The 24,240-nt window shown below is 41.5% G+C and overlaps 1 protein-coding gene and 1 pseudogene across 1 annotated transcript; both read right to left on the bottom strand.

Annotated features, from left to right (window-relative positions):
* Positions 1-15: 15 nt before the first annotated feature.
* LOC136665091 (immunoglobulin lambda-1 light chain-like) lies at positions 16-6,675 on the bottom strand. Its single transcript, XM_066642652.1, has 4 exons — positions 6,636-6,675; positions 6,211-6,544; positions 1,513-1,553; positions 16-487 (listed from the first exon to the last, which is right to left on the bottom strand). The coding sequence occupies exons 1-4, from the start codon at positions 6,673-6,675 to the stop codon at positions 165-167; spliced, it is 738 nt and encodes a 245-aa protein (XP_066498749.1). The 3' UTR covers positions 16-164.
* Positions 6,676-8,320: 1,645 nt separating this feature from the next.
* Positions 8,321-22,786, bottom strand: LOC136664821 (immunoglobulin lambda-1 light chain-like; annotated as a pseudogene).
* Between the last annotated feature and the right edge of the window lie 1,454 nt (positions 22,787-24,240).

Raw genomic sequence — 24,240 nt, forward strand, 5'->3', positions numbered from 1 at the left:
AACATGTTATAAAACAGAAAAGATAAATGACTACGTCAGCAGGAGATGATCCAGTGTTTGTTAATGACGTCAGCGTTCTGTCACTACACGTTAAACTACTGTTTCTATGAAGCTCTGTTACTGTGAAGAATAAAAGAATGAAGATGTATCAGATGTGATCAGGTTCAGACGATACATTCAGACTTCTTCAACTTTTTACTGGCGGTTTTTGAGGCAGAAGACACTTGACACGTTACGTCTTTATCTTTCTCCCACTCTGACCTCTCAATGGTCAAAAAGCTGCTCAGTCTGAATTTCTTATTGGTTTGCTGCTCTGCAGAGCCAGTGGTCACTCCACTGCTGACCGCTTTACTGTCCACCAGCCAGCTCACATCAGCAAACCCAGTGGGCATATCACTGACCACACACACTAGAGTGGCTTTGTTAGACTTCAGCTCTTCACTGGACGGAGGGAAGAGGGTCAGAACAGGAGCCGGGGCAGAAGCGTCTGATCAGAGAAACAGATAAAGACATGATTTAATACACTACAAACAATGAGAATTAAAGACTGTTTGAAGTTGTGCCCAGTTTGCTGTTAATGAAAGTATTATTTTTGTCACGTTCTAATGGAAAACACCTGTTGTAAACATTTTAATTGATTTAAATAAATTTCTTAAAAATAAATATAGAGTAAATTGAACCTTCAATTCCCTTAAAGGAGTTATACTGAATATTTAAAAAAGTATTTTACAGTTACATTGAGGAACAGAGAGGAAGATGGAGAGACCATGAAAAAGTATTTAGTTTTTCGTTATATTTGAAAAAAAAAAGACTTAAAGCATAGTTTGCTTAATTTTGAAATGGCTGCATGTAGAAGTTTGGAAAGCTCTGATCGGGTGAGTGTTATTTTATTATTTTATTTTCAAAATCAATAATAGACAACAAACGCAATTGTGTCTAAGGCGTCATATATAATGCACAACATGTATTTTAACATATAATTTATATTGGAGAACATTAAATACAAAGTCTGCCAAAAAGTTTACACAAACCTTATTTTATGTCATATTTACTTTAACATGTCTTACATTCAGCAATTAAATTGTAAGTATGCTTTATAATACCAGACGTGTGTTCTCTGTTGAGAGCTATTTCTACTTTTCCAGTTAGAAAATCAACAGAACTTATCTGTGGCATCAAAACCTATGCATCAGACAGCAATGAGAGCAATGTAACTTCAGCAATAGCTGACTTACAGCATACTTTCCAATCAGCAAGTACTGTTTTCATATTTATCCACTATCAAATTTCACAACAGAGGAACACACTCAGGGTTTGATTCTGAAATTATAGATCATTGATCTTCCTTTGGTTCATGTCTGCCTCCAACTCTAATGCTCTCCTTCTTTTAAACATACAATAAAAATAGACAAAATCCTTATTCAGTGTTATAAAGTAGCAGTTAGATAGCAGTTAAAGCTGAGTCTGAAACATTAAAGAAGTGAAGTGTAGATAAAGAGAACAGTTTCTTACCGGTGACGAACAGCTTTGTTCCTTGTCCGAATACCACAGTGCTTCATTTCATATCATCACCCGTACAATAACCTCCTCAGTTTCAGAAGTGAAAGTAGCGCAACTGAAACCTCCTCTAGACTTCAGCTCTCTCTTCTACTGTCTGTGATCAGCACTGAGTCCTTCCACATCCCGTTTCAGTTTCTGGGAATTCCACAGCTCTGTTCTCCTGGGATTTCTTCCCACTTCCTGCTCAATAGACCACTTTTCTACTCCACTTTTCTGCTGAATCTGAGAGATGTGCTCAGTCAGATGGAGATGTCAGTGTGAACAGTGAGGAGGTTTTTGTCCTGCTCTCTATCACTGTGATACAGCTGAACTAGTAGAGTCATCTCTTGTTTGACAGTAATACACTGCAGAGTCTCCTACCTCCACTTTACTGATTATTAGCTGGTAGTCGATGCTTGTGGAGGCTTTAGATGTGAAGCGCACAGATGAAAAATTATCTCCATATTTATCAGGTGTGAGAATGATAAAATCTCAACACAAACTGAGGAGCTGCTTGTGGAATCTGTTTATACCAGTAGACATAGTTGCCTTCATCCTTTGCGATGTTACAGTCCAGACTGACAGTGCGGCCCGGCTCTGTTTGCACCGAAGGGGTCTGTGTCACAATTTTCTGTGAAGTGACCCCTGAAACATAAAACAACATTGAAGTGTATGAGCAACAGTAACATTTCACACACACTCCTAGTCACACACACACCTCATCAGTGTAGAGAGAAAAGCAGGAGGAGAGATCTTACATGCCAGAGCAGGGAGTAGAACACAGAGAGTTGGCAGCATGTTGTCTGTGTGATCAGCAGAGGGATGAACAGAGTGGAGGATGAAGAGAGGAGAGAGTGGAGGGAGCTTTCATAGGGAACTGAGGGAGGGACCTGAATCTCTAATCAGCCAATCAGCTGAGACTTTCTTCACTGGCATGACTATAGTGCACTGTTTCTGCAGTGGGGAATGTTTTCAGAGACTGTTTATTGGTTACATGTATGATTAAATACAGTGTGTTCCTCATCGTGTGTGTGTAGGAGAAATGGAGAGTAGTTAATAATATTATTCATGGCTTCCATGATGCGTGAGTGGCTCACTTCTTTATTAAGTGTTTTTTCTGTGTTTACAGTTGTGTCCTATAAATTTTAGGTTGTGATGTGGTGTATTATTGTTCTATTCTTATATATGTGACATATAACTGTGTGGAGTAAATCAGAAATTTTCAAGAATCTTAAACGTGTTTCAAAAAGTCCCACTTCTAGCAATGGGTTGTGTTACTGAAAAATTGCAAATGATTATTTAGTTCAACATATAGGTGATTATGTCTAGACAGGATGAATTTATAGATTTCAGTGCATTTCATAAAGTCATTTTGAGTGAAACACCTCTGGTTTGTGGGTTTTATTAGTGTGGGTATACACTTAAACTGAAAAAGGCTGCCTAATAAACAAAGCTTAAGATCTCAATCGGTTTTCTTATATGTACCAATTTTACAAAGAACTGACACCTGCAATAAAAGCAGCATCCATGTTACATGAGAGAGCAGTGAAGAGAGTGCAGAGTGCTGGCAGCATCTTGTCAGTGTTTGATGACTCTGTGCTGAGTGAAGAGATGAGCAGCTAGAGCAGAGGAGAGAGAGCAGGGATGTGCTATAAATCTGGACAGGGAGAGGGAGGGGTATCTCTACTACACTCCCCATTAATTACATACATCACTCTTTCATACCAAGTAAACACCAGACCAGCAAAAACCAACATAGACCAGCATTAAAAGCATGAAGACCTGTGCTTTTGTTTTGCAGAAGGCAGGATATGAAAAAGCAGCTTCCTCTACCCTCTCGTTTAGATGGAAGTAGGGCTGTGATATGGGGATAAGGAAGCAGGACTGCAGAGCCTGTAGATGTTTCTGCCTGTCCTTGCACAGGGTAGAGGCAACTCATGTAGCAGGAAAACTAAAATTTGCGTTGATAAAAACAGGAATGAAATGTAAAAACACGATTTCTCTGTGAAACATTGGGTGACAGTCACCTTTTACGTTCTCTCTGCTGTCTTTCTTCTGAGGTATATTTAAACATAAGTATGTTATGTTAAAGATGTATTTACACCTTTAACCGTGTCTGCGGAGATTCTTTTCCATCACTTGTCTTCACAACACAGCAAAGTTAACAACACTTCTTATTTTTGCATTTGTTTTAAAGTCATAGTGCACTGCTCACGAGTACAATTCGCATTTCCCAACTTTTATGTTAGCAGACTGAACCATCTCATTTAAAAAGAAAGGGGAGGCAAATCATTTGCACGGACCTCGGGAACGGTGCCTTTGGATTGTCAAACTGGGGTGGTGGTTCCTATTTTCAAAAAAGGGGACCAGAGAAAGTGTGCCAATTATCGTGAAATTACACTTCTCAGCCTCCCGGGGAAAGTCTATGCCAAGGTGCTGGAAAGGAGAATCCGTCCGATAGTCGAACCTAGGATTTTGGAGGAAAAATGCGGATTTCGTCCTGGCCGTGGAACTATGGACCAATTCTTTACTTTTTCACAGATTATTGAGGGAATTTGCTACTCCACTCTACACATGCTTTGTGGATTTGGAGAAGGCATATGACCGTGTTCCCCGAGAGATTCTGTGGGAGGTGCTCCGGGAGTATGGGGTGCCAGGGTCGCTCCGGCGAGCCGTACGGTCCTTGTACTCTCAGAGTTTGAATTGAGTTCGCATCGTTGGTAGTAAGTCAAGCTTGTTCAGTGTGGGCATTGGACTCTGTCAGGGCTGTGCCTTATCTCCTCTTCTGTTCCTGATATTCATGGACAGGGTGGCGCGGCGTAGCCTGGGACAGGAGGGCTTCTGTCGAGGAGCTCAGGAGGTGGCATCTCTGCTTTTTGTGGACGATGTTGTTCTTCTGGCTTCTTCACATGGAGGCCTCTGGTGTTCACTTGAGCAGTTTGCAGCCGAGTGTAAAGCGGTCGGTATGCAGATCAGCACCTCCAAGTCTGAGGCCATGGTTATCTACCAGAAACAGATGGCATGCTCCCTTCAGGTAAGGGGTGAGAACCTGCCCCAAGTGAAGGAGTTCAAGTATCTCGGGTTCTTGTTCACGAGTGATGGGAAGAGGGATAGTGAGATTGACTGTAGGATAGGTGCAGCATCTGCAGTGATGCGGTTACTGTGCTGAGCCATAAAGCAAAGCTCTCAATTTACCGGTCAGTCTACATCCCCATCCTCACCTATGGTCATGAGCTCTGGGTAATGACCGAAAGAACAAGATCGCGGATACAAGCGGCTGAAATGAGCTTTCTCCGACAGGTCGCTGGGCGTACTCTCCGTGATTGGGTGAGGAGTTCGGAGTAGAGTCACTGCTCCTTCGCATTGAGAGGAGTCAGTTGAGGTGGTTCGGGCATCTGATCAGGATGCCTCCTGGACGCCTCCCACTGGAGGTATACCAGGCACGTCCAACTGGAAGGAGGCCCCGGGGTAGACCCAGGACACGCTGGAGGGATTATATCTCCAGGCTGGCCTGGGAACGCCTTGGGATCCCCCAGGAGGAATTGGTGGATGTTGCGAGGGACAGAGACGTCTGGGCTTCTTTGCTCGCCCTGTTGCCACCGCGACCCTGAAATGGAAAAATGGAAAAGAAGATGATGATGATGATGATGATGGGAAGGCAAACCAGATGGTCCAGAGGCTCTGGATGTTTATTTTGGCCAGACAAGAAAAAGTTTTAAATAATATTATATGAATAATGACGGTTTAATCATTGTTTTTTACGTCACTAACTTATTCGTACTCATGTTTCAGAACTGATCCAAAATGGAATGCTACAACTTTGCTACCTGGTTAGCAGGGAACATTCCCACAACTTTGGCTAATGCTATCCAAAATTCTAATACAGTTTTAAAGAAAACGCTTTAGTCTAATATTCAAAGTATGTTTTATTTTAAATGACAAACATAATTAAATAATTTGTTGAATATTAAACTAAAACATTTTCTTTATAACTTTACGTTACATTTTGATTACGTTAGCCAAAGTTGTGGAAACGTTCTCTGCTAGCTGGGTACAAACTTCAAAGACATTCGTCCCATCTATTAAAGGAGTAACGTTTAATATATTTACTGTACTTAGTCATAAAAAGACAAGTGTGTGTCATCAGAGATTAAGGAATCAGACTGTTGAAGGCTGTCTCTGATTATGGTGTGTAAAGTCTGTGGTGTGTGTTTAAAAGAAATTGAGAGGTAAAATTTACATTTGAAAAGTTAGCTTTGCATATTCACAGATTTCTCGTGGAACGGAGGATTCAAGTAGGTGAAGCCTTGTGAACTGATTCACTGAAGGTGGAGCTAAATGTTTGAATATATAAATTGTGAATAAATAGCAAAGATCTGCCTCCTAAAATTACATTCATGGTGGAAGGGAAAAACAAATAAGGAAGATAACATCAACTGTATCCTGTGGATTTTTTAAGGTGGTAATGGAAAGTAAAGACTTGTAAATGCAAGAAAAATTGGCAGCTCTTTGAATTCTTTTTCTTTTGAGGTAGATGTTTCAGTGACATGATGTACATTCGATTTGTGTGTTTTTGTGTGGGTTCCTGTTGATGATTCTATATTTCTAATGCTGTCTGAAAGCAGAAGTGAATGTGAGCAATGAGGAGGTTTTTGTCACAGCGTGAATCACAGTGATATGTACTCACTAACAGAGCCGTCCCATATCTTACAATAATACACTGCAGAATCTCCTTCCTCCACTTTATCAATGATCAGACTACAGGCAGATACAGATGAACATACTGATGTAAATTTAGGAGATGAGAAGCCAGATCCATATGAAGGAGAGCTCATGCTCTGATGATTCATTAACACATACTGTGTAGCTCCTCCTGGAATAACTTTATACCAACGTGCAGCATCATTAGTAACAGTCCCCAGATTACAGTGCAGAGTGGTCTTCTCTCCTTTAGTGGCTGTGAGAACAGGGGGCTTCTGGGTCACCACAGTCACACCACTGACACCTGCAATAAAAGCAGCATCCATGTTACATTAGTTGATGCTCACATTAGATGGAGGTAAATGCTGAGGAGCTCCAGTGTTGTGAAACCTTACATGAGAGAGCAGTGAAGAGAGTGCAGAGTGCTGGCAGCATCTTGTCAGTGTGTGATGACTCTCTGTGCTGAGTGAAGAGAGGAGCAGCTGGAGGAGCAGATAAAGGAGAGAGGGGTGTGCTATAAGACTCAGGAGGAGGGGCGGGAGGGAGCTCTACACTACACTTCCTTTGAATCACATACATCACTCTTACATTCTTAGTGCTCCAATGAAATTTGTGCTGGAAAATAATTACGAAATATTCCAAAACACTAGGCTTTCCATCCTCAAACACATGCTGTGAAAATCATTTAAAATCTTACTTATAGTATTTATGTATATTTCAGAATAAACCTCTCTTAATAAATTCTCTTCCTTTACCAATTTAAATGTTTTTGTGTGCATCATTTATTAAGATTGTGTTTCTACATTTAACTGAAGAAATGGAAACTAATCTTCATTTGCATAGAGCTAAACATAACTGAGTGTGTTTGAGCAGGTGTATCCTGTCTGTGTCTTGTAATGTATGATGTGTGAGTTTCAGTGTTGAATTATCAAGGCGTTATAAGAGAGTCAGCAGAGGCCAAAGCACGAGGTCACACCCTGTGGATCCTATACATCAGTCTCGTATGTTATTGCACTAATAACAAACACCTGTGTGTGTGTGTGTGTGTGTGTGTGTGTGTGTGCAGCAGGAAGGTCCTGAGTGTAGAGAGGAGCTCCAGACTGATTAGGTCAGTGCAGCTCTATCTGACCCTTCCCTTCACCTCCAGTAACTCCTCTCACATTCACTTTAAAGGGGGACACAACACTTTTCCCAGAAGTTCACACGGTCACTGGGGTGTTAACAGAACACTTGTAAAATGCTTTACTCAAAATATTTCACAGTTTGTGAGTCGGTAGGAACCCCAGATCCCTACATTGATGTGCTTATTCAGGGAAAAATGTCATTAACCAGGAGGTGCTTAAAGGGATAAATCACATTCTCTGCGCGAGTCCTGTGCCTTTCCCTGCTGTCACATGAGACTCTGTAGTTTGGTTGTTAGCAATGCCAACACTGGAAAGAAAACGTTCCAGTCATAAGCGAATATTATCGTTCAAGACTTGGGTGAATCGTGGGTAGCAAAAAAGAAGAAAGTGTACATGAGCTGTTTTTCAAAGAAATGTGTAAGTCATGTTCACTAATGAGTCAATCATAGCAACAGCAGGCTAAAATTGTCTGTAGCTATGAATAACATGCTTTGGAAATTAACTGTACAACAAACTACAGGGGGAGGGGGGGGGGGGGCATAATTTATCAAGCAATCAACCTATTGCCAAAACCCCCTTAAATCGTTTGTCAAAAATTGCTCAGTCCATGGTGCATTGCGTATTCTTTCTGCTTCCAATAACTTAAATAAGTGCTTATTTGCATGCTGCCTAATATATTCCAACCCCTCTGAGAAGTACTGCTGTAATAAGTCAATAAATATTGTTTAAGTAATGAGTACTTGTCCGTGATGCAACAGTGGCGCTTTAACAGTCAGTGAACACTAGGCGAAGCTGTTCTGTCAGGTTTATTAATGATAGGCTGACCACTGACTCGCGTTTCATTACACTGCTGAATTCTCTCTGATTAATATCTAGAACATTATACTGGACTCTCCATCACCATGAAAAATGAACAACAGTTTCTTTAGTAATGCATTTTATTAAACTTCAGCAAACAAACAGAAAAGATAAATGACTACGTCAGCAGGAGATGATCCAGTGTTTGTTAATGGCGTCAGCGTTCTGTCACTACACGTTAAACTACTGTTTCTATGAAGCTCTGTTACTGTGAAGAATAAAAGAATGAAGATGTATCAGATGTGATCAGGTTCAGACGATACATTCAGACTTCTTCAACTTTTTACTGGCGGTTTTTGAGGCAGAAGACACTTGACACGTTACGTCTTTATCTTTCTCCCACTCTGACCTCTCAATGGTCAAAAAGCTGCTCAGTCTGAATTTCTTATTGGTTTGCTGCTCTGCAGAGCCAGTGGTCACTCCACTGCTGACCGCTTTACTGTCCACCAGCCAGCTCACATCAGCAAACCCAGTGGGCATATCACTGACCACACACACTAGAGTGGCTTTGTTAGACTTCAGCTCTTCACTGGACGGAGGGAAAAGGGTCAGAACAGGAGCCGGGGCAGAAGCGTCTGATCAGAGAAACAGATAAAGACATGATTTAATACACTACAAACAATGAGAAATAAAGACTGTTTGATTGACTGTTGGCTGTTATTGAAAGTATAATGATGTCCTGATAGTAAACACCTATACATTTAATAAAACTATAAATGGTGTTACAGTGAGGAGGATTACAGGGAGACACCATGAAAAAGCATTTTTGTTTTCTGACTTTAAGCATGTTTTGCTTAATTTTGTAACAGTTTTTCTCAGAATTTTAAAACGCTCAGTTGATGTTATATTTTATTCTCTAAGTAAAATTAAGCAGGAATATTTTATAAGACACACACTCAATTATGGCCCAGTCTTCAGTATGAAAGGCACAAAATTAAATTACTTTAAATGTATTTTGTAAACAATAAGTTACTGCACAAATTTTACTCAGACCTCATTTATGTCCTTTTCCTTGTAATAAGTGTTAAATCCAGCAGATAATTAGTGACTTTAAAATCTGAGATGTGTGTTCTCTCTAGAGAACTGGAACTTATTTTCAGTTAGAAAATCAACAGAACTTAGCACCCAAACATTTGCAGCAAACGTTATAGAGAACAATGTAACTTCAGCAACAGCTGATTTAAAGCATAGTTTTGAAATAACAAAAGTGTTTACATATTTATCAGCAACCAAAACACACAACAGAGCAAAACAGGTTTAGATTCTGAAATTATAGACTGTTTATCATCTTTTATTTCATGTCTCCCTCCAAGTTGAAATCTCTATCAATCATTTCTATCAAACAATAAACCGCAAGACAAATAAAATCCTTATTCTGTGTTATAAAGTGCTCTCAGAAAAACAGTCACATATTCAGTACGTTATTTAGGGACCATAATTGTACCATATTCTCTATTAACTGTAGATTTTTAAGCTGTGTTCAATTCATCTGCACAATTACTTTTCAAAGGATTTTTTTTACACACTTCTGTAATAAAAGTTCACAAATATCCACCTCTCCTTCTGGAGAAGAGAATGTAATGTAACTTTAAGGAATACAACTACAATTAAAACCACTGTTGTAACGTTAAATGTTTTACACTCTGTGTTCCATTAGTCACAATGATGTATAGTACATTGTTTCTGACGCTGCAGCAGTTTGTATTAAAGCTGAGTCTGAAACATTAAATGAGTGAAGTGTAGATAAAGAGAAGAGTTTCTTACCGGAGACGAACAGCTTTGTTCCTTGTCCGAATACCACAGTGCTTCATTTCATATCATCACCCGTACAAAAACCTCCTCAGTTTCAGAAGTGAAAGTAGCGCAACTGAAACTTCCTCTAGACTCTAGAGTCCTTCCACATCCCGTTTCAGTTTCTGGGAATTCCACAGCTCTGTTCTCCTGGGATTTCTTCCCACTTCCTACTCAATAGACCACTTTTCCACTCCACTTTTCTGCTGAAGCTGAGATGTGCTCAGTCAGATGGAGATGTCAGTGTGAACAGTGAGGAGGTTTTTGTCCTGATCTCTATCACTGTGATACAACTGCTCTAACAGAGTTGTCCCATGTTCCACAGTAATACACTGCAGAGTCTCCTACCTCCACTTTACTGATTATTAGCTGGTAGTTGACCAGCTAGTCGCCATCATCCTTTGCGATGTTACAGTCCAGACTGACAGTGCGGCCCATCTCTGTTTGCACTGAAGGGGTTTGTGTTACAATTTTCTGTGAAGTGACCCCTGAAACATAAAGCAACATTGAAGTGTATGAGCATCAATCACATTTCACACACACTCCTAGTCACACACACACCTCATCAGTGTAGAGAGAAAAGCAGGAGGAGAGATCTTACATGCCAGAGCAGGGAGTAGAACACAGAGAGTTGGCAGCATGCTGTCTTTGTGATCAGCAGAGGGATGAACAGAGTGGAGGATGAAGAAAGGAGAGACTGGAGGGAGCTTTCATAGGGAACTGAGGGAGGGACCTGAATCTCTAATCAGCCAATCAGCTGAGACTTTCTTCACTGACACAACTTTAGTGCACTGTTTCATTAAAGAAAGCACACAGAACATTAGACAATAGTGATACATTGACCAAGCATGTGGACTGTGTGAAGTTAATCTGAAATCTATTAAAATCTGAAGCCTGTATTCAGAATGTGTCATTTCATGCAGTTATTTTGCTCTAAACTTGAGCGTATCACTTTTAGGTTAAAACACTTGTGGCTAGGTGAGCTGGAGATGAAGATATGGATGACTGTTGTGGTCTAGTCCCAGCACAACACAGTGGATTTGAAATTCTGTAATAACATTAAATTAAAAGTGGAGTAATGAGAGTAAACAGCACTTAAAGGTAACACTGGTAATGAGGGATATACTGTAGTCTGGAGATCCATTGCTGATTGTTTTTTCAAGAGAACTGTTAGGAAATGGAATGTGTTTTCTCAGGTTATTTTCATTGTGGGAGATCATTCATTCATTCATTGTCTGAAACCACTTATCCAGTTCAGGGTCGCAGTGGGTCCGGAGCTTGAATCACTGGGCACAAGGCGGGAACACACCCTGGAGGGAGCACCAGTCTTTCGCAGGGTAACACACACTCCACCTACCAGCAAGTGTATTTGGAACGTGGGAGGAAGCCCATGCAGACGGGGGGGACACACCAAACTACTCACAGTTACCTGGAACGTGACTCAAACCCACAATCTCCAGGTTCCTGGAGTTGTGTGACACAGACACAACCTGCTGCACCACTGTGTATGTGGATCATGTTACGCTGATGTAAGGCGTATTTTTAGGAGTCCTGCTCTATGACTCATTGGTGTAGACTGCTGTTCTTCCCAAGAAAGGAATCAAACCCTATGTCACAATTTGTGGAGGGCGGACTGACGGAGACAGACGCACACGCTAAAACACAGTACTTTTAATTAAACAAAAGATATAACAAAACAAAGACAGGCAACTACGGCAACAACAAGATATATGAAATGAAACGAGAAAGAAAATGACAGAGACAAACAGACTGAATTATGGAACAAGACACTGGAGAAACACTGGAGGCAAAACAACAAGACTTAGAGGAGAGAAACGACATGGCTTGGGGAGAGAATCGTAACGACATGACTAGGAATGAGATTGACACAAACCAACATGACTAGGAAACAAAACGACTAGACTTGGAGTGGGAAAGAAACAAAATGACATGACATGGAATGAGAAGGAAACAAAACGACATGACTAGGAAACAAAACGACTTGACTTGGAGTGGGAAAGAAACAACACGAATGATCGATACACAGAAGTGACACAAGGGAGCTTAAATACATGAACAGACGAAACACACCTGAAACAGATAATGACGCTTAAGGACAAGGAGGCAGAACAAAGGCAGGACAAGTGTGGAGACATGGACAACAACAAACAGAGCCATGTGCTGAGAGAGCACATGGCGGGGAAAACAGACATGACAGGACAAGGGTGTGACAGATGCCCCCCCCCCGAATGCGCAACCCCCCCAGGAGCTGGCACAGGAGAGGGCACGGAAAACAATACAACGAACCAACGGGAGACAAGACTCAGGACAAGAAAGGAACAGACACAGGAAATGGAGCTGGGGACTTGACAGGACCGGAAACTGGGGGCTGGACTTGGGACAGGACAGGAGACTGTCAAAGGGGGGTGACAGGAGACTGAACAAGAGACTGGACAGGTGACTTACAAAATGAAACAGGAGACGGCACTAGGGACTGGAATGGACTAGACAGGACAGGAGTGGACACTTCTGGACAGGGCGATTGAACAGTGGACAGGAGACTAGACTGAAATGGACACTGGACAGGACTAGAAAGAGGAGAAGGGACTCGTGACAAGACAGAGGACAGAATCTGAGACAGGGCAGGAGCAGGCACACGTGACAAGACAGGGTGCTGGACATTTGACTGAACACTGGATGGAGATGGGACAGATGATGGGACTGAGGCTGGGTACTGAGACTGGACAGGAATAGAAACATTAGACTGGACACTGGATGGGTACGGGGACTGGACAGGGGACTGAACTTGAGATAGGACAGGGGGTTGAAACGGAGACTGGACTGGATTAACAGGGGACTGGACAGGACTTGGCAGGGGAACAGGGACCAGGACATTTACGGGGACAGAAATGAACACAGTGACAAGGACAGGAACAGAGACAAAGGCAGACAGGTACAGGGACGAGGACAGAGACCGGAACTAAGACATGAACAGACATTGGAACCAAAACAACCTGGGGGTGCCCAGGACTGGCAAAAGTCTGTGGAGCTGTCCGAGAAGCCAGCCTGGGCACAATTTTAGGAATCGGCCCTGAAGTCCTAGGGGCCAACCTACGGACACGACCTGATGTGTGGCCGGAGCCACAGTCACTGGTACAGGAGCGGCCGGAGCCACAGTCACGGGTGTAAAAGCAGGAGCGGCGGATGCTTCTCTGGGACAGGAGCGGCCGTGGAAGCTGCGTTCTCGGGGACAGGAGCGGTGGTTGCTGCCTTCATGGAGACAGGAGCGGTGGGTGCCGTCTTCACGGAAATAGGAGAGGCGGTTGCCGCCTTCACAGAGACAGGAGCGGCAGGGTTCGCCACCTTCACAGGGACAGGAGCGGCGGGGTTCGCCGCCTTCACAGGGACAGGAGCGGCAGGGTTCGCTGCCTTCACAGGGACAGGAGCGGCCGTGGAGGCCGCCTTCTCGGGGACAGGAGCGGCCGTGGAAGCCGCCTTCTCTGGGACAGGAGCAGCTGTGGAAGCCGCCTTCTCAGGGACAGAAGCGGCTGGGTTGTCGCCCTAGACAGACATCCAGAGGTGACAGAGGCTTGCAAGCTTCTCCTGAAGGTTAGGAGGGATTATAGCGACATACTTGGAAACAGGGGGCCCTGCGGCAACGTCCACGGAGGCATGGGGACCTGCGACTACATCCACAGAGGCAGGGGGACCTGCGACGACGTCCACGGAGGCAGGAGCTTGTGCTGCTCGCAGGGCACGTGCTGGAGCTGTAGAGGGTTTAGGGGATCTGATGGGCGCACTCATGAGGGATTTCTTCAACCATGGATCCCCCAGAGGAGCACCCCTGTTAGCCTCACCTCCATAGTCCTGAGGTTGGAGGCTAACAGCCCCTACCCTTAACCCCCCCAAAAAATTTCCCCAGACCTGAGGTGGAGGGGGAGACTCCAGCCCGCTTCTTTCGCCGGCTCCTTCGACTTGCGCTGGTGCAATCACTCGATTCATAAGTTGCCTCTTCCTGTAGGTGCTGAGCTACGCTGGCGTGTATGTGCCGGAGCCAGCTACTCCATTTCACAGCACTGTCAAACGGATTTTCTGTGCTAGCTGCGTCCTTTTTGTGATCGGTCATTCTGTCACGATTCGCGGAGGGCGGAATGATGGAGACTGACGCACACGCTAAAACACAGTACTTTTAATTAAACAAAAGGTATAACAGAATAAAGACAGGCAACTACGGCAACAACAAGACATATGAAATCAAACGAGGAATCGTAACGACATGACTAGGAACGAGAATGACACAAACCGACATGACTAGGAAACAAAACGACTTGACTTGGAGTGGGAAAGAAACAACACGAATGACCGATACACAGAGTAACACAAGGGAGCTTAAATACATGAACATACAAGACAAACCTGAAACAGATAACGAGGCTTAAGGACAAGGAGGCGAAACAAAGGCGGGACAAGGGCAGAGACATGGACAACAACAAACAGAGCCATGTGCTGAGAGAGCACATGGCGGGGAAAACAGACATGACAGGACAAGGGCGTGACACCGTACTCTTCTGTGTAGAAGAAGTGGAATTTTCCACACTAAAAATATCTAGAGTTGTCTTATATTCACTTTAATTTGTGTATGAAACCTGACTAATCAACTGAGGTCACACAGCACAAAACATCCTTTTCTATGACTACTTCAGGTATTTTACTGGGATTTAGATGTGAGAGGTGCATACTGAAGGGATGTGACTTGTCCCTGGAATTAAATATTCATCCTTTCAATGTAGTGTTTTTCTTAAAAATATATATTTCTTAATCTTATAAAAAGACATTAGTTTTGTTGTGTTTGTATGGTCTTTGTTCTTTTAATAGACTTCATCATGATGTACAGTGAGATCAAATTGTAGTCCTCACTTGTGGAAATCTCCAGGTCAGTGCACTTCACTCTGATCCTTCACTGCCATCTACCCCCTCTCCTCTCACATTCACAATAACATTAATTCACCCAACAGTCTGTCTATGAGAGAAAGGGGCAGAGGAAGAATGATAATTTATAAAGCAAACTGCATCAAAGCAATGTGGTCTCTTATTTTTGTGACATGAAATTATGTAAATAAACTAAAACTAATTAAAAATAGTAGACAGAAGGTTGCTGGTTTGATTCCCTGCAAAGGGGCCGGAGGAGTGAAGAAACAGCACTGTCTCTTCCCTCAACATCCATGGCTGATGTATCCTTGAGCAAGACACCTAACAAACAACTGGTCTGCACTGGGATGGTTGCCCTTCACTCTGGGTGTGTGTACACTCACAGTTCTAGCTGCACTATTGTATGTGTGTGTTCACTGCCACTGATGAGTTAAATGAGGAAGTACAGTTTTGTTGTACTGTTTAAATTCAGTTCAAAGGTGTAAAAAAAACCCTGCTGATTTCTTTGAAAGACATAAAAAGTTTTCAGTTGAAGTAAGATGTTCCTTCACTCACCCATCCACATGTCATTTTTAGGCCACAGCTGCCCCTCTGACTTTTGCAGACTGATTGTTTCAAGAAAATCATATGATGTAAGAACTTGTTTGGACTTATCTTAAAGCTGATGGAGCATTCAGAGTGTAGCCCTTCATGCTGATCGAGGAACATGATGTAAGACACTGTTCAAGTAGCCGTACTGAGAGATTATACACAGTGGTTTTCACTGAGTAATTAGGTTTTGATTTGTTTTAAAGACATAGATGAATTTACATTGTTTATTTTATTATAAAAAAAATACTCATGTTTTGATCAGTGGGATTTAAATGAGATTATTATTATAATGCTATAATGCATTGGGAGCAGATGGTGAGATACTGCATCTGCAGATCAAGTAATTAAGTAATTAGGTTTGGATTTGCTTTAAAGACAGATGATTTTACATTTGCTCATTCTTTCATTATCTGTAGCTGCTTATCCAATTCAGGGTCGCGGTGGGTCCAGAACCTACCCGGAATCATTGGGCTCAAGGCAGGAATAAACCCTGGAGGGGGCGCCAGTCCTTCACAGAGCAAAACACACAAACAAACACTGACACTTTTGAGTCGCCAATCCACCTACCAACACGTGTTTTTGGACTGTGGGAGGAAACCTGAGCACCCGGAGGAAACCCACGCGGACATGGGGAGAACACACCAAACTCCTCACAGTCACCCGGAGCAGGAATCAAACCCACAACCTCCAGATCCCTGAAGCTGGGTGACCGTGCCACCCTGAGTTTACATTGTATATTTTATTATAACAAAACTACTCATTTTCATCTGTAGATTTAATGGGAGTTTAATTGTCTGCTCCACTTTTGATATTTAATTTCATGTAGCACTTTTGTACCTTTGAGATTTAATTGTTTTGTTGCCCTTTTCTCTTTCTTTTCTAATTTCTTATATATTCTTTCTTTTCCATAATTTCTTCATTTTGTCTGCCTTTTAACGATGAAATAATTTTTCAAGAAATTTTAGTATCTGTTAAATGTTAACCTTTCCTCTTTCCCTTGAGTAATATAGGGTCCTGTGGATGATACTGTGCTTCAACAGCTGTGTGAAAGCAGAAGTGAATGTGAGCAGTGAGGAGGTTTTTGTCATGGTGTGAATCACTGTGATACGTGTTCTCTACCAGAGCCGTCCCATGTGTGACAGTAATACACTGCAGAGTCTCCTACCTCCACTTTATCAATAATCAAAGTGTAATCAGACTGAGACGAGTGTGTTGATGTGAATTTAGGAGACGAGAAGCCAGATCCATATGAAGGAGAGCCATAGTTGTGATAATTACTTAATACAAACTGTGGAACTCCTCCTGGAACCTGTTTATACCAACGAGCAGCATGATCTGTAAAAGACTCCAGGTTACAGTGCAGAGTGATCTTGTCTCCTTTAGTGGCTGTGAGAACAGGGGGCTTCTGGGTCACCACAGTCACACCACTGACACCTGCAATAAAAGCAGCATCCATGTTACATTAGTTGATGCTCACATTAGATGAAGGTAAATGCTGAGGAGCTCCAGTGTTGTGAAATCTTACATGAGAGAGCAGTGAAGAGAGTGCAGAGTGCTGGCAGCATCTTGTCAGTGTGTGATGACTCTCTGTGCTGAGTGAAGAGATGAGCAGCTGAAGGAGCAGATAAAGGAGAGTGAGCATGTGCTATAAGAGAGTCAGGAGGAGGGGAGAGGGTGGTGTCTTAAGTATACATAAGAATCATATACACAGGGGTGCATAAAATCACTAGCATCACACTTACTTACTATGATTAAAAATGTGCAGATTAATTATTTTCCAGGATTTCAGAACAAATGTTATCATGCTCAAACATATGCTGATATTAGTAACATGTTTATTTTTACTCATGGCACATCAGTTCCTATTAATGAATGGAAACTTGTTTTCATTTGCATAGAGCTGAAATAAGAGTATAAGTGTTGAGCAGGTGTATCCTCAGTGTGTCATAATATGGGATGTATCATTGTCAGTGTTGAAATATTAAGGGATTATATGAAATTATCACGATTGCCAAATTAAATGTAAGCGTAAACATATTTTAAATTATGGCTTTGTAGATAAATTCGTGATTATACATTCTGTTGGACGGAAATGCTTTTTATAAATCCATGAATGTAGAGCATTCGTTGTTCTCCTTTTATGAGATGGCGTACAGAAAGTTGCTGTGTGACTGCGACACTACCTGCTGCACCACTGTTATCAGTTAATCTGAACGCTTAATTAAAATCATCATCTGAATTGTTTTTGGGGCGGCACGGTGGTGCAGCAGGTAGTGCCGCAGTCACACAGCTCCAGGGACCTGTAGGTTGTGGGTTTGAGTCCCGCTCCGTGTGACTGTCTGTGTGGAGTTGGTGTGTTCTCCTCGTGTCCGCGTGGGTTCCCTCCCACAGTCTAAAAACACATGTTGGTAGGTGGATTGGCGAAAAGTGTCTGTAGGTGTGAGTGAATGTGTGAGTGTGTGTTGCCCTGTAAAGGACTGGCACCCCCTCCAGGGTGTGTTCCTGCCTTGCGCCCAGTGATTTCAGGAAGGCCCGGGACCCACCGCAACCCTGAATTGGAAAAGCAGTTACAGATAATGAATGAATGAATTATCTCCAGTTGATTCAATAAAGTTTCTGCTTCTAACTGGTGTCAGCAATATTTTTTCTACGCATCGAGAAAGTTCTTCCAATATTAGGTCAAAGCAGTACAAGTGTTTAGCCTCTGAACCAGCTCTAACACGTGTCTGAGGTGCGTTCAACATCCTAGCCCTGACGATGGAGATGCATCTCTTTCTGAATTTCCATGAATGCTGTGAATGCCTGTATGCAACAGACATTAAAGTATGTAGAGAAAAATGTAAAAAATAAAAGCAGCATTCATGTTACATTTGTTGATGCTCACATTAGATGGGGGAAGTTCTCAAATACACACACAATGCGGATTACGTGCTTCACTCTTATGTGTGAAAAGAGAATGTGAATGTGTCCTTTTCAAATCACAAGAGCTGCAATTTTAATTATAGAACATTTTCAAGAACAATGTCCTAATATGTTTCAATGGGGACATTTAAAGAAACTGACCAGTTAGAAATATCCAAACACTGTTGTTCATATGATAAAAACAGCAGTTAAAATCTGGAATTATATATATATATATATATATATATATATATATATACTGTATTATACTGTTTCTAAATTGTTCAGCCTTAATATTTAACATATTAAATTCTTCAGTGTGAACTTTAAATGAAATATATATATATATATATCAATTACTCGTATTTACTTTTGCATATTCTTACTACATAATCCTTTGTTTGAGGTGCTTTATTCATTCAACATTTGTTTTCTATTATTCTTGGAAGAAACTGAGAATAGTCTTCATTTTCTATAGAACTAAAATAAAAGAGTGGTGTTGTGCAAGTGTGTCCTGAGTGTTACTCATAATGTGTTATGACAGTGGATTGTTTAGGATTTTTTAGACATGGGGCAGCACAAAAGACAAGAGCACACCTAGATTTGTGTTCATTTACATAATCGAGAGTGGCAAAAAAATGTGATGGGAGGGCAGCGTATATGTACTTACCAAAATGACCATTAACGTTGTAGCATGGCGGGGAAGAGTAACATAGCCTTCTGTGTAGAAGGCAGTTGTTATACACTATGCTGCACCAATCACAGCATCAGCGATGATAAAGCAATAAACCTGAGACCATATTTAATGCAGCAGTGAGCACACAACCAGATATGACTCACTGCTTTCATATAAAAGCAACAGCACAATATGGTGAAATATATGAGTCCATTTAATATATAACAATTAACAATTCAAAAAACAAATAATTCTTCTGTAGAGATAAATACTTCACTCGAGCAGTTTTTCATATCCAAGAAACCATGAAACCATGAGTATTAAAATACTCATTAAAGGTGCACTGTCCAAGATTTTGCCACCAGAGTCTCTCAGAGCCAAACATTAACAGTAATTCAGAAACGTCCTTCCCTTCAGCCTCCCCCTTCTCCTGCCTCAACAACCACTTTTTCATAGCTGACATGTGTTTGGTCTCATGCTTTCCTGCTTTGTTTTGTGAGGTCTGTTTGCCTGCCATGTGCTTCTTTATAACATTGCTCTGTTTTGTTCCTGTCTCCACCTTTGCCCCACTTTAGCCCAACCTTGTAATCAATGTTTCCACCTGTCTCCTTTGTTGCCTTACCCTCTCATCATCTCTCCCAGGTGTTCCTTGTCTGTGCTTCTGTGTATTTATACCCCTTTGGTTTCAGTGCTCCCTTGTCAGCCAGAATAGTAAATGAAAATCACAAAGGAAATGTACAAGTCTAATTTAGAACTTTTAAACGGTGGAAATAGGATGCCAACTTCAGGCTTGTGTGTCAAAACAGTCAGCAACAACAACTTTTAAGGTGGAAAGTGAAAAGACGGCAGCAGCAAATGAAGAAGGAATTTACCTGTCGAAGGGATGAAAACTTTTGGCTGTGTCAGTCTTGTTGGGGAGGGTATGGCAAATGTAGGGAAGGCCCAAGTCTCCAGAGGGTGGGACTATAGGCCTTTCTGAGGGTGAAAACAAGCCCTTGAGAACATCAACATGAAGCGGTGTGTGGCTTATTTTTAACTCCTAAAACTCGTTATTCACGATTGTTTTCAAAAATCATTTTTTGTAAAAGATTTTATAGAAGATTTGCTAACTCTCAGCTTTAAAAATTTCTAATATGTTTATGAAACCCCGGTGTCAATAACTGGGTAAAAAAAAAACAAAGTGTCTCCCCTAATTTAATGTCTAATAAAAGATTATCTTATATTATCTTATCTTAAACTAACCATAAAGAACTGTATTTCTCCTCAATAGTAGACGCTACCTTAAAGTCCACTACAATTTTACATTAAAATGATTTAATAGTTTAAAAATAGTTTGCTGCAATGTTTATGTTAAAATAACAGTAAATGCCAACCTAATGCCAACTTGAGTAGTGTCCTGTTGAGGACATTTTACATCTACAGCTGTGTGAAAGCAGAAGTGAATGTGAGCAGTGAGGAGGTTTTTGTCATGGTGTGAATCACTGTGGTACGTGCTCACTAACAGATGTATCCCATGTTTCACAGTAATACACTGCGGAGTCTCCTACCTCCACTTTACTGATTATTAGCTGGTAGTCGATGCTTGTGGAGGCTTTAGATGTGAAGCGCGCAGATGAAAAATTATCTCCATATTTATTAGGAGAGCTGTGAGAATGATAAAATCTCAACACAAACTGAGGAGCTGCTTGTGGAATCTGTTTATACCAGGCGACATATTGGTTCTGATCCTTTGCGATGTTACAGTCCAGACTGACAGTGCGGCCCGTCTCTGTTTGCACTGAAGGGGTCTGTGTCACAATTTTCTGTGAAGTGACCCCTGAAACATAAAGCAACATTGAAGTGTATGAGCATCAATCACATTTCACACACACCTCATCAGTGTAGAGAGAAAAGCAGGAGGAGAGATCTTACATGCCAGAGTAGGGAGTAGAACACAGAGAGTTGGCAGCATGTTGTCTGTGTGATCAGCAGAGGGATGAACAGAGTGGAGGATGAAGAGAGGAGAGAGTGGAGGGAGCTTTCATAGAGAACTGAGGGAGGGACCTGAATCTCTAATCAGCCAATCAGCTGAGACTTTCTTCACTGACACGACTATAGTGCACTATTTCTGCAGTGGAGAATGGTCTCAAACGTAGTTCAAATGTTTCATTTTCATGTGCATTATTTAAATATAATGTGTTCCTTGTCTCACGTGTGTGTGTGTGTGTGTGTGTGCAGGAAAATAGAGAAAGAGAGAGGGGAAGTGTTGTGGACTTAATTTAGTGAAACACTGATGAGGGGCGGTGCCTAACTGGTGACCCCTGTGAAGGGTCATAAACGGCCACGTCAACCTTAGTGTTGAGGGGTAGGATTCAAACAACAGACATTTTGTGGCTGCAGGTAGGAAGAGAGTGTGGAAGCTCTATGTGAAGCTCTAATGGATTGTCATAGGATATTTTACATCTTATCCTGTGTATGATTATAATTATATCCTGAGTGTTTCTCATAACGTGTGATGTAAAAGTTTCAGTGTTGATGTATCAAAGCTTCAGTGACTCTCCTGCAGTGCTTCTGATTCTGACAGTGAAGTTTTCAGGATTTTAGACATGGGCTGGCACATGATACAGGCTCTGAGAAGACAAAATAGACCTAAGTGTTTGTATACAACATGTACAGTGACATATAATAGTAATCACGTTACAGTGATTTGTAAATTGTAATGATGATACAATAGAACTCTATATTATTACATGACATTTATTTACCTAAAAAAAAATATTTTTGCCACAATTTTACCTAAAAAAAAAACACTGAAACCTTTACATCACACAGGATTTAATAATAATCATACACAGGATAAAATATAATAAAATATCTTATAGGTAAAATTGTGGCAAAAATAATTTGGCACTGAATTTGAACGTTACCAGTGATTAGAGTAAGATATTTTCTGCATTGCAGAAAAACTTAACACAAATATTAATAGAAGGACCTGCTAGCCTGTTAGCTGAAGGTATAATTGACCAGCTCCATTTTAATTTATTTATTGTTTTGTACTGCCATTTATGCTAACTCCACATCCCATCTATTAAAACACTCTTTAAATATAATAAAACACTAAATACCCAAGTCAATATTATATGTTCCTCTTAAGCACATTATACTTCCACAGCTGTGTGAAAGCAGAAGTGAATGTGAGCAGTGAGGAGGTTTTTGTCATAGTGTGAATCACTGTGATACGTGCTCACTAGCAGAGCTGTCCCATGTGTGACAGTAATACACTGCAGAGTCTCCTACCTCCACTGTATCAATAATCAAAGTGTAATCAGACTGAGACGAGTGTGTTGATGTGAATTTAGGAGATGAGAAGCCAGATCCATATTCAGGAGAACTCCAGCTGTGATAATTCTTTAACACAAACTGTGGAACTCCTCCTGCAACCTGTTTATACCAACTTGCTGCATTATTAGTAACAGACCCCAGATTACAGTGCAGAGTGATCTTCTCTCCTTTAGTGGCTGTGAGAACAGGGGGCTTCTGGGTCACCACAGTCACACCACTGACACCTGCAATAAAAGCAGCATCCATGTTACATTAGTTGATGCTCACATTAGATGGAGGTAAATGCTGAAGAGCTCAAGTGTTGTGAAATCTTACATGAGAGAGCAGTGAAGAGAGTGCAGAGTGCTGGCAGCATCTTGTCAGTGTGTGATGACTCTGTGCTGAGTGAAGAGATGAGCAGCTGGAGGAACAGATAAAGGAGAGAGAGCAGGGGTGTACTATAAGAGTCAGGAGGAGAGAGGGAGGGGTCTCTTTAACTTTGTATATGAAACCTGACTAATCAACTGAAGTTAGACCACGTAAAACATTTATTTCTATGACTACATTTCTACATTGGATTGTGTTTGTTCTCTTCATAAACATCATCATGATGTACAGTCAGATCAAAGTTCAGTCTGGCTACTTGTAGCTTCTATTTATAGTGGCAGAATATGTGTTTATTTATTGATGGTGCTCTGTTAGTGATATTTTACAAAGACTGTCTAACCCAGAAACTATTTCTCCCGGATTTCCATGAGTTTCCTGAACACTGTCGCGGACGGTTGGATTTCCCTGCTGCAAATTAAAACAGAGTCAGTGTATGTTCATCTGTGACTGTAGTTACAATAAAGAAAGATGATTTACAATGATGCATATGAATAGCACATATATCTAAGCATTAAAGGATCACGTGAGAATTACTGAGCCCTTATACACTTACTATTTCCACGTTGATTACTGACTGAGTTCTCTCTTGTGGAAATCTCCAGGTCAGTCCACTTCACTCTGATCCTTCACTGCCACCTACCCCCTCTCCTCTCACATTCACATTAACATTAATTCACCCCACAGTCTGTCTATGAGAGAAAGGGGCAGGGGAAGAATGATAATTTATAAAACAAACTGCATCAAAGCAATTAGGTCTCAATTTTGTGATATAAATATGAAACAATGTAAAAAAAAACTAAAACTATTCAAAAATAAGAGACAGAAATTTGCTGGTTCGATCTCCTGCAAAGGGGCCGGAGGAGTGAAGAAACAGCACTGTCTCTTCCCTCAACATCCATGGCTGATGTATCCTTGAGCAAGGCACCTAACCCACAACTGCTCCCTAAGCACTGGGATGAGTGGCTTGCCCTCTGTGTGTGTGTGTGTGTGTGTGTGTGTGTGTACTCACTGCCCTAGTGCACTAGGGTATGTGTGTGTTCACTGCCACTGAGAGGTTAAATGAAGAAGCATAGTTTGGTTAAACTGCTGCATAATAGCAAGGAAAGTATGTTTTTTTTTATTCAGTTCAGAGGTGTGAAAAAAAACTACAGATTTTTTTTTGATAAACAAGAAAAAGTCATGTATTGAGAGAGAATCTTCTTTCACTCAACCACCTCCAATTTTTTTTACCAGTCGTGGAGATCACATCCAAGACCTTCCAGTCCAAAGCTCGCTTCTCTATTAGGCCACAGCTGACCCTCTGACTTTTGCAGAAAGATTGTTTCAAGAAAAACACATGATGTAAGAACTTGTTTGGACTTATCTTAAAGCTGATGGAGCAGCCAGAGTGTAGCCCTTCATGCTGATCGAGGATGAACAAGATGTAAGACACTGCTTAAGTAG

Source organism: Hoplias malabaricus, chromosome 13 (genome assembly GCF_029633855.1).
Source record: "Hoplias malabaricus isolate fHopMal1 chromosome 13, fHopMal1.hap1, whole genome shotgun sequence".
Lineage (NCBI taxonomy): Eukaryota > Metazoa > Chordata > Actinopteri > Characiformes > Erythrinidae > Hoplias > Hoplias malabaricus.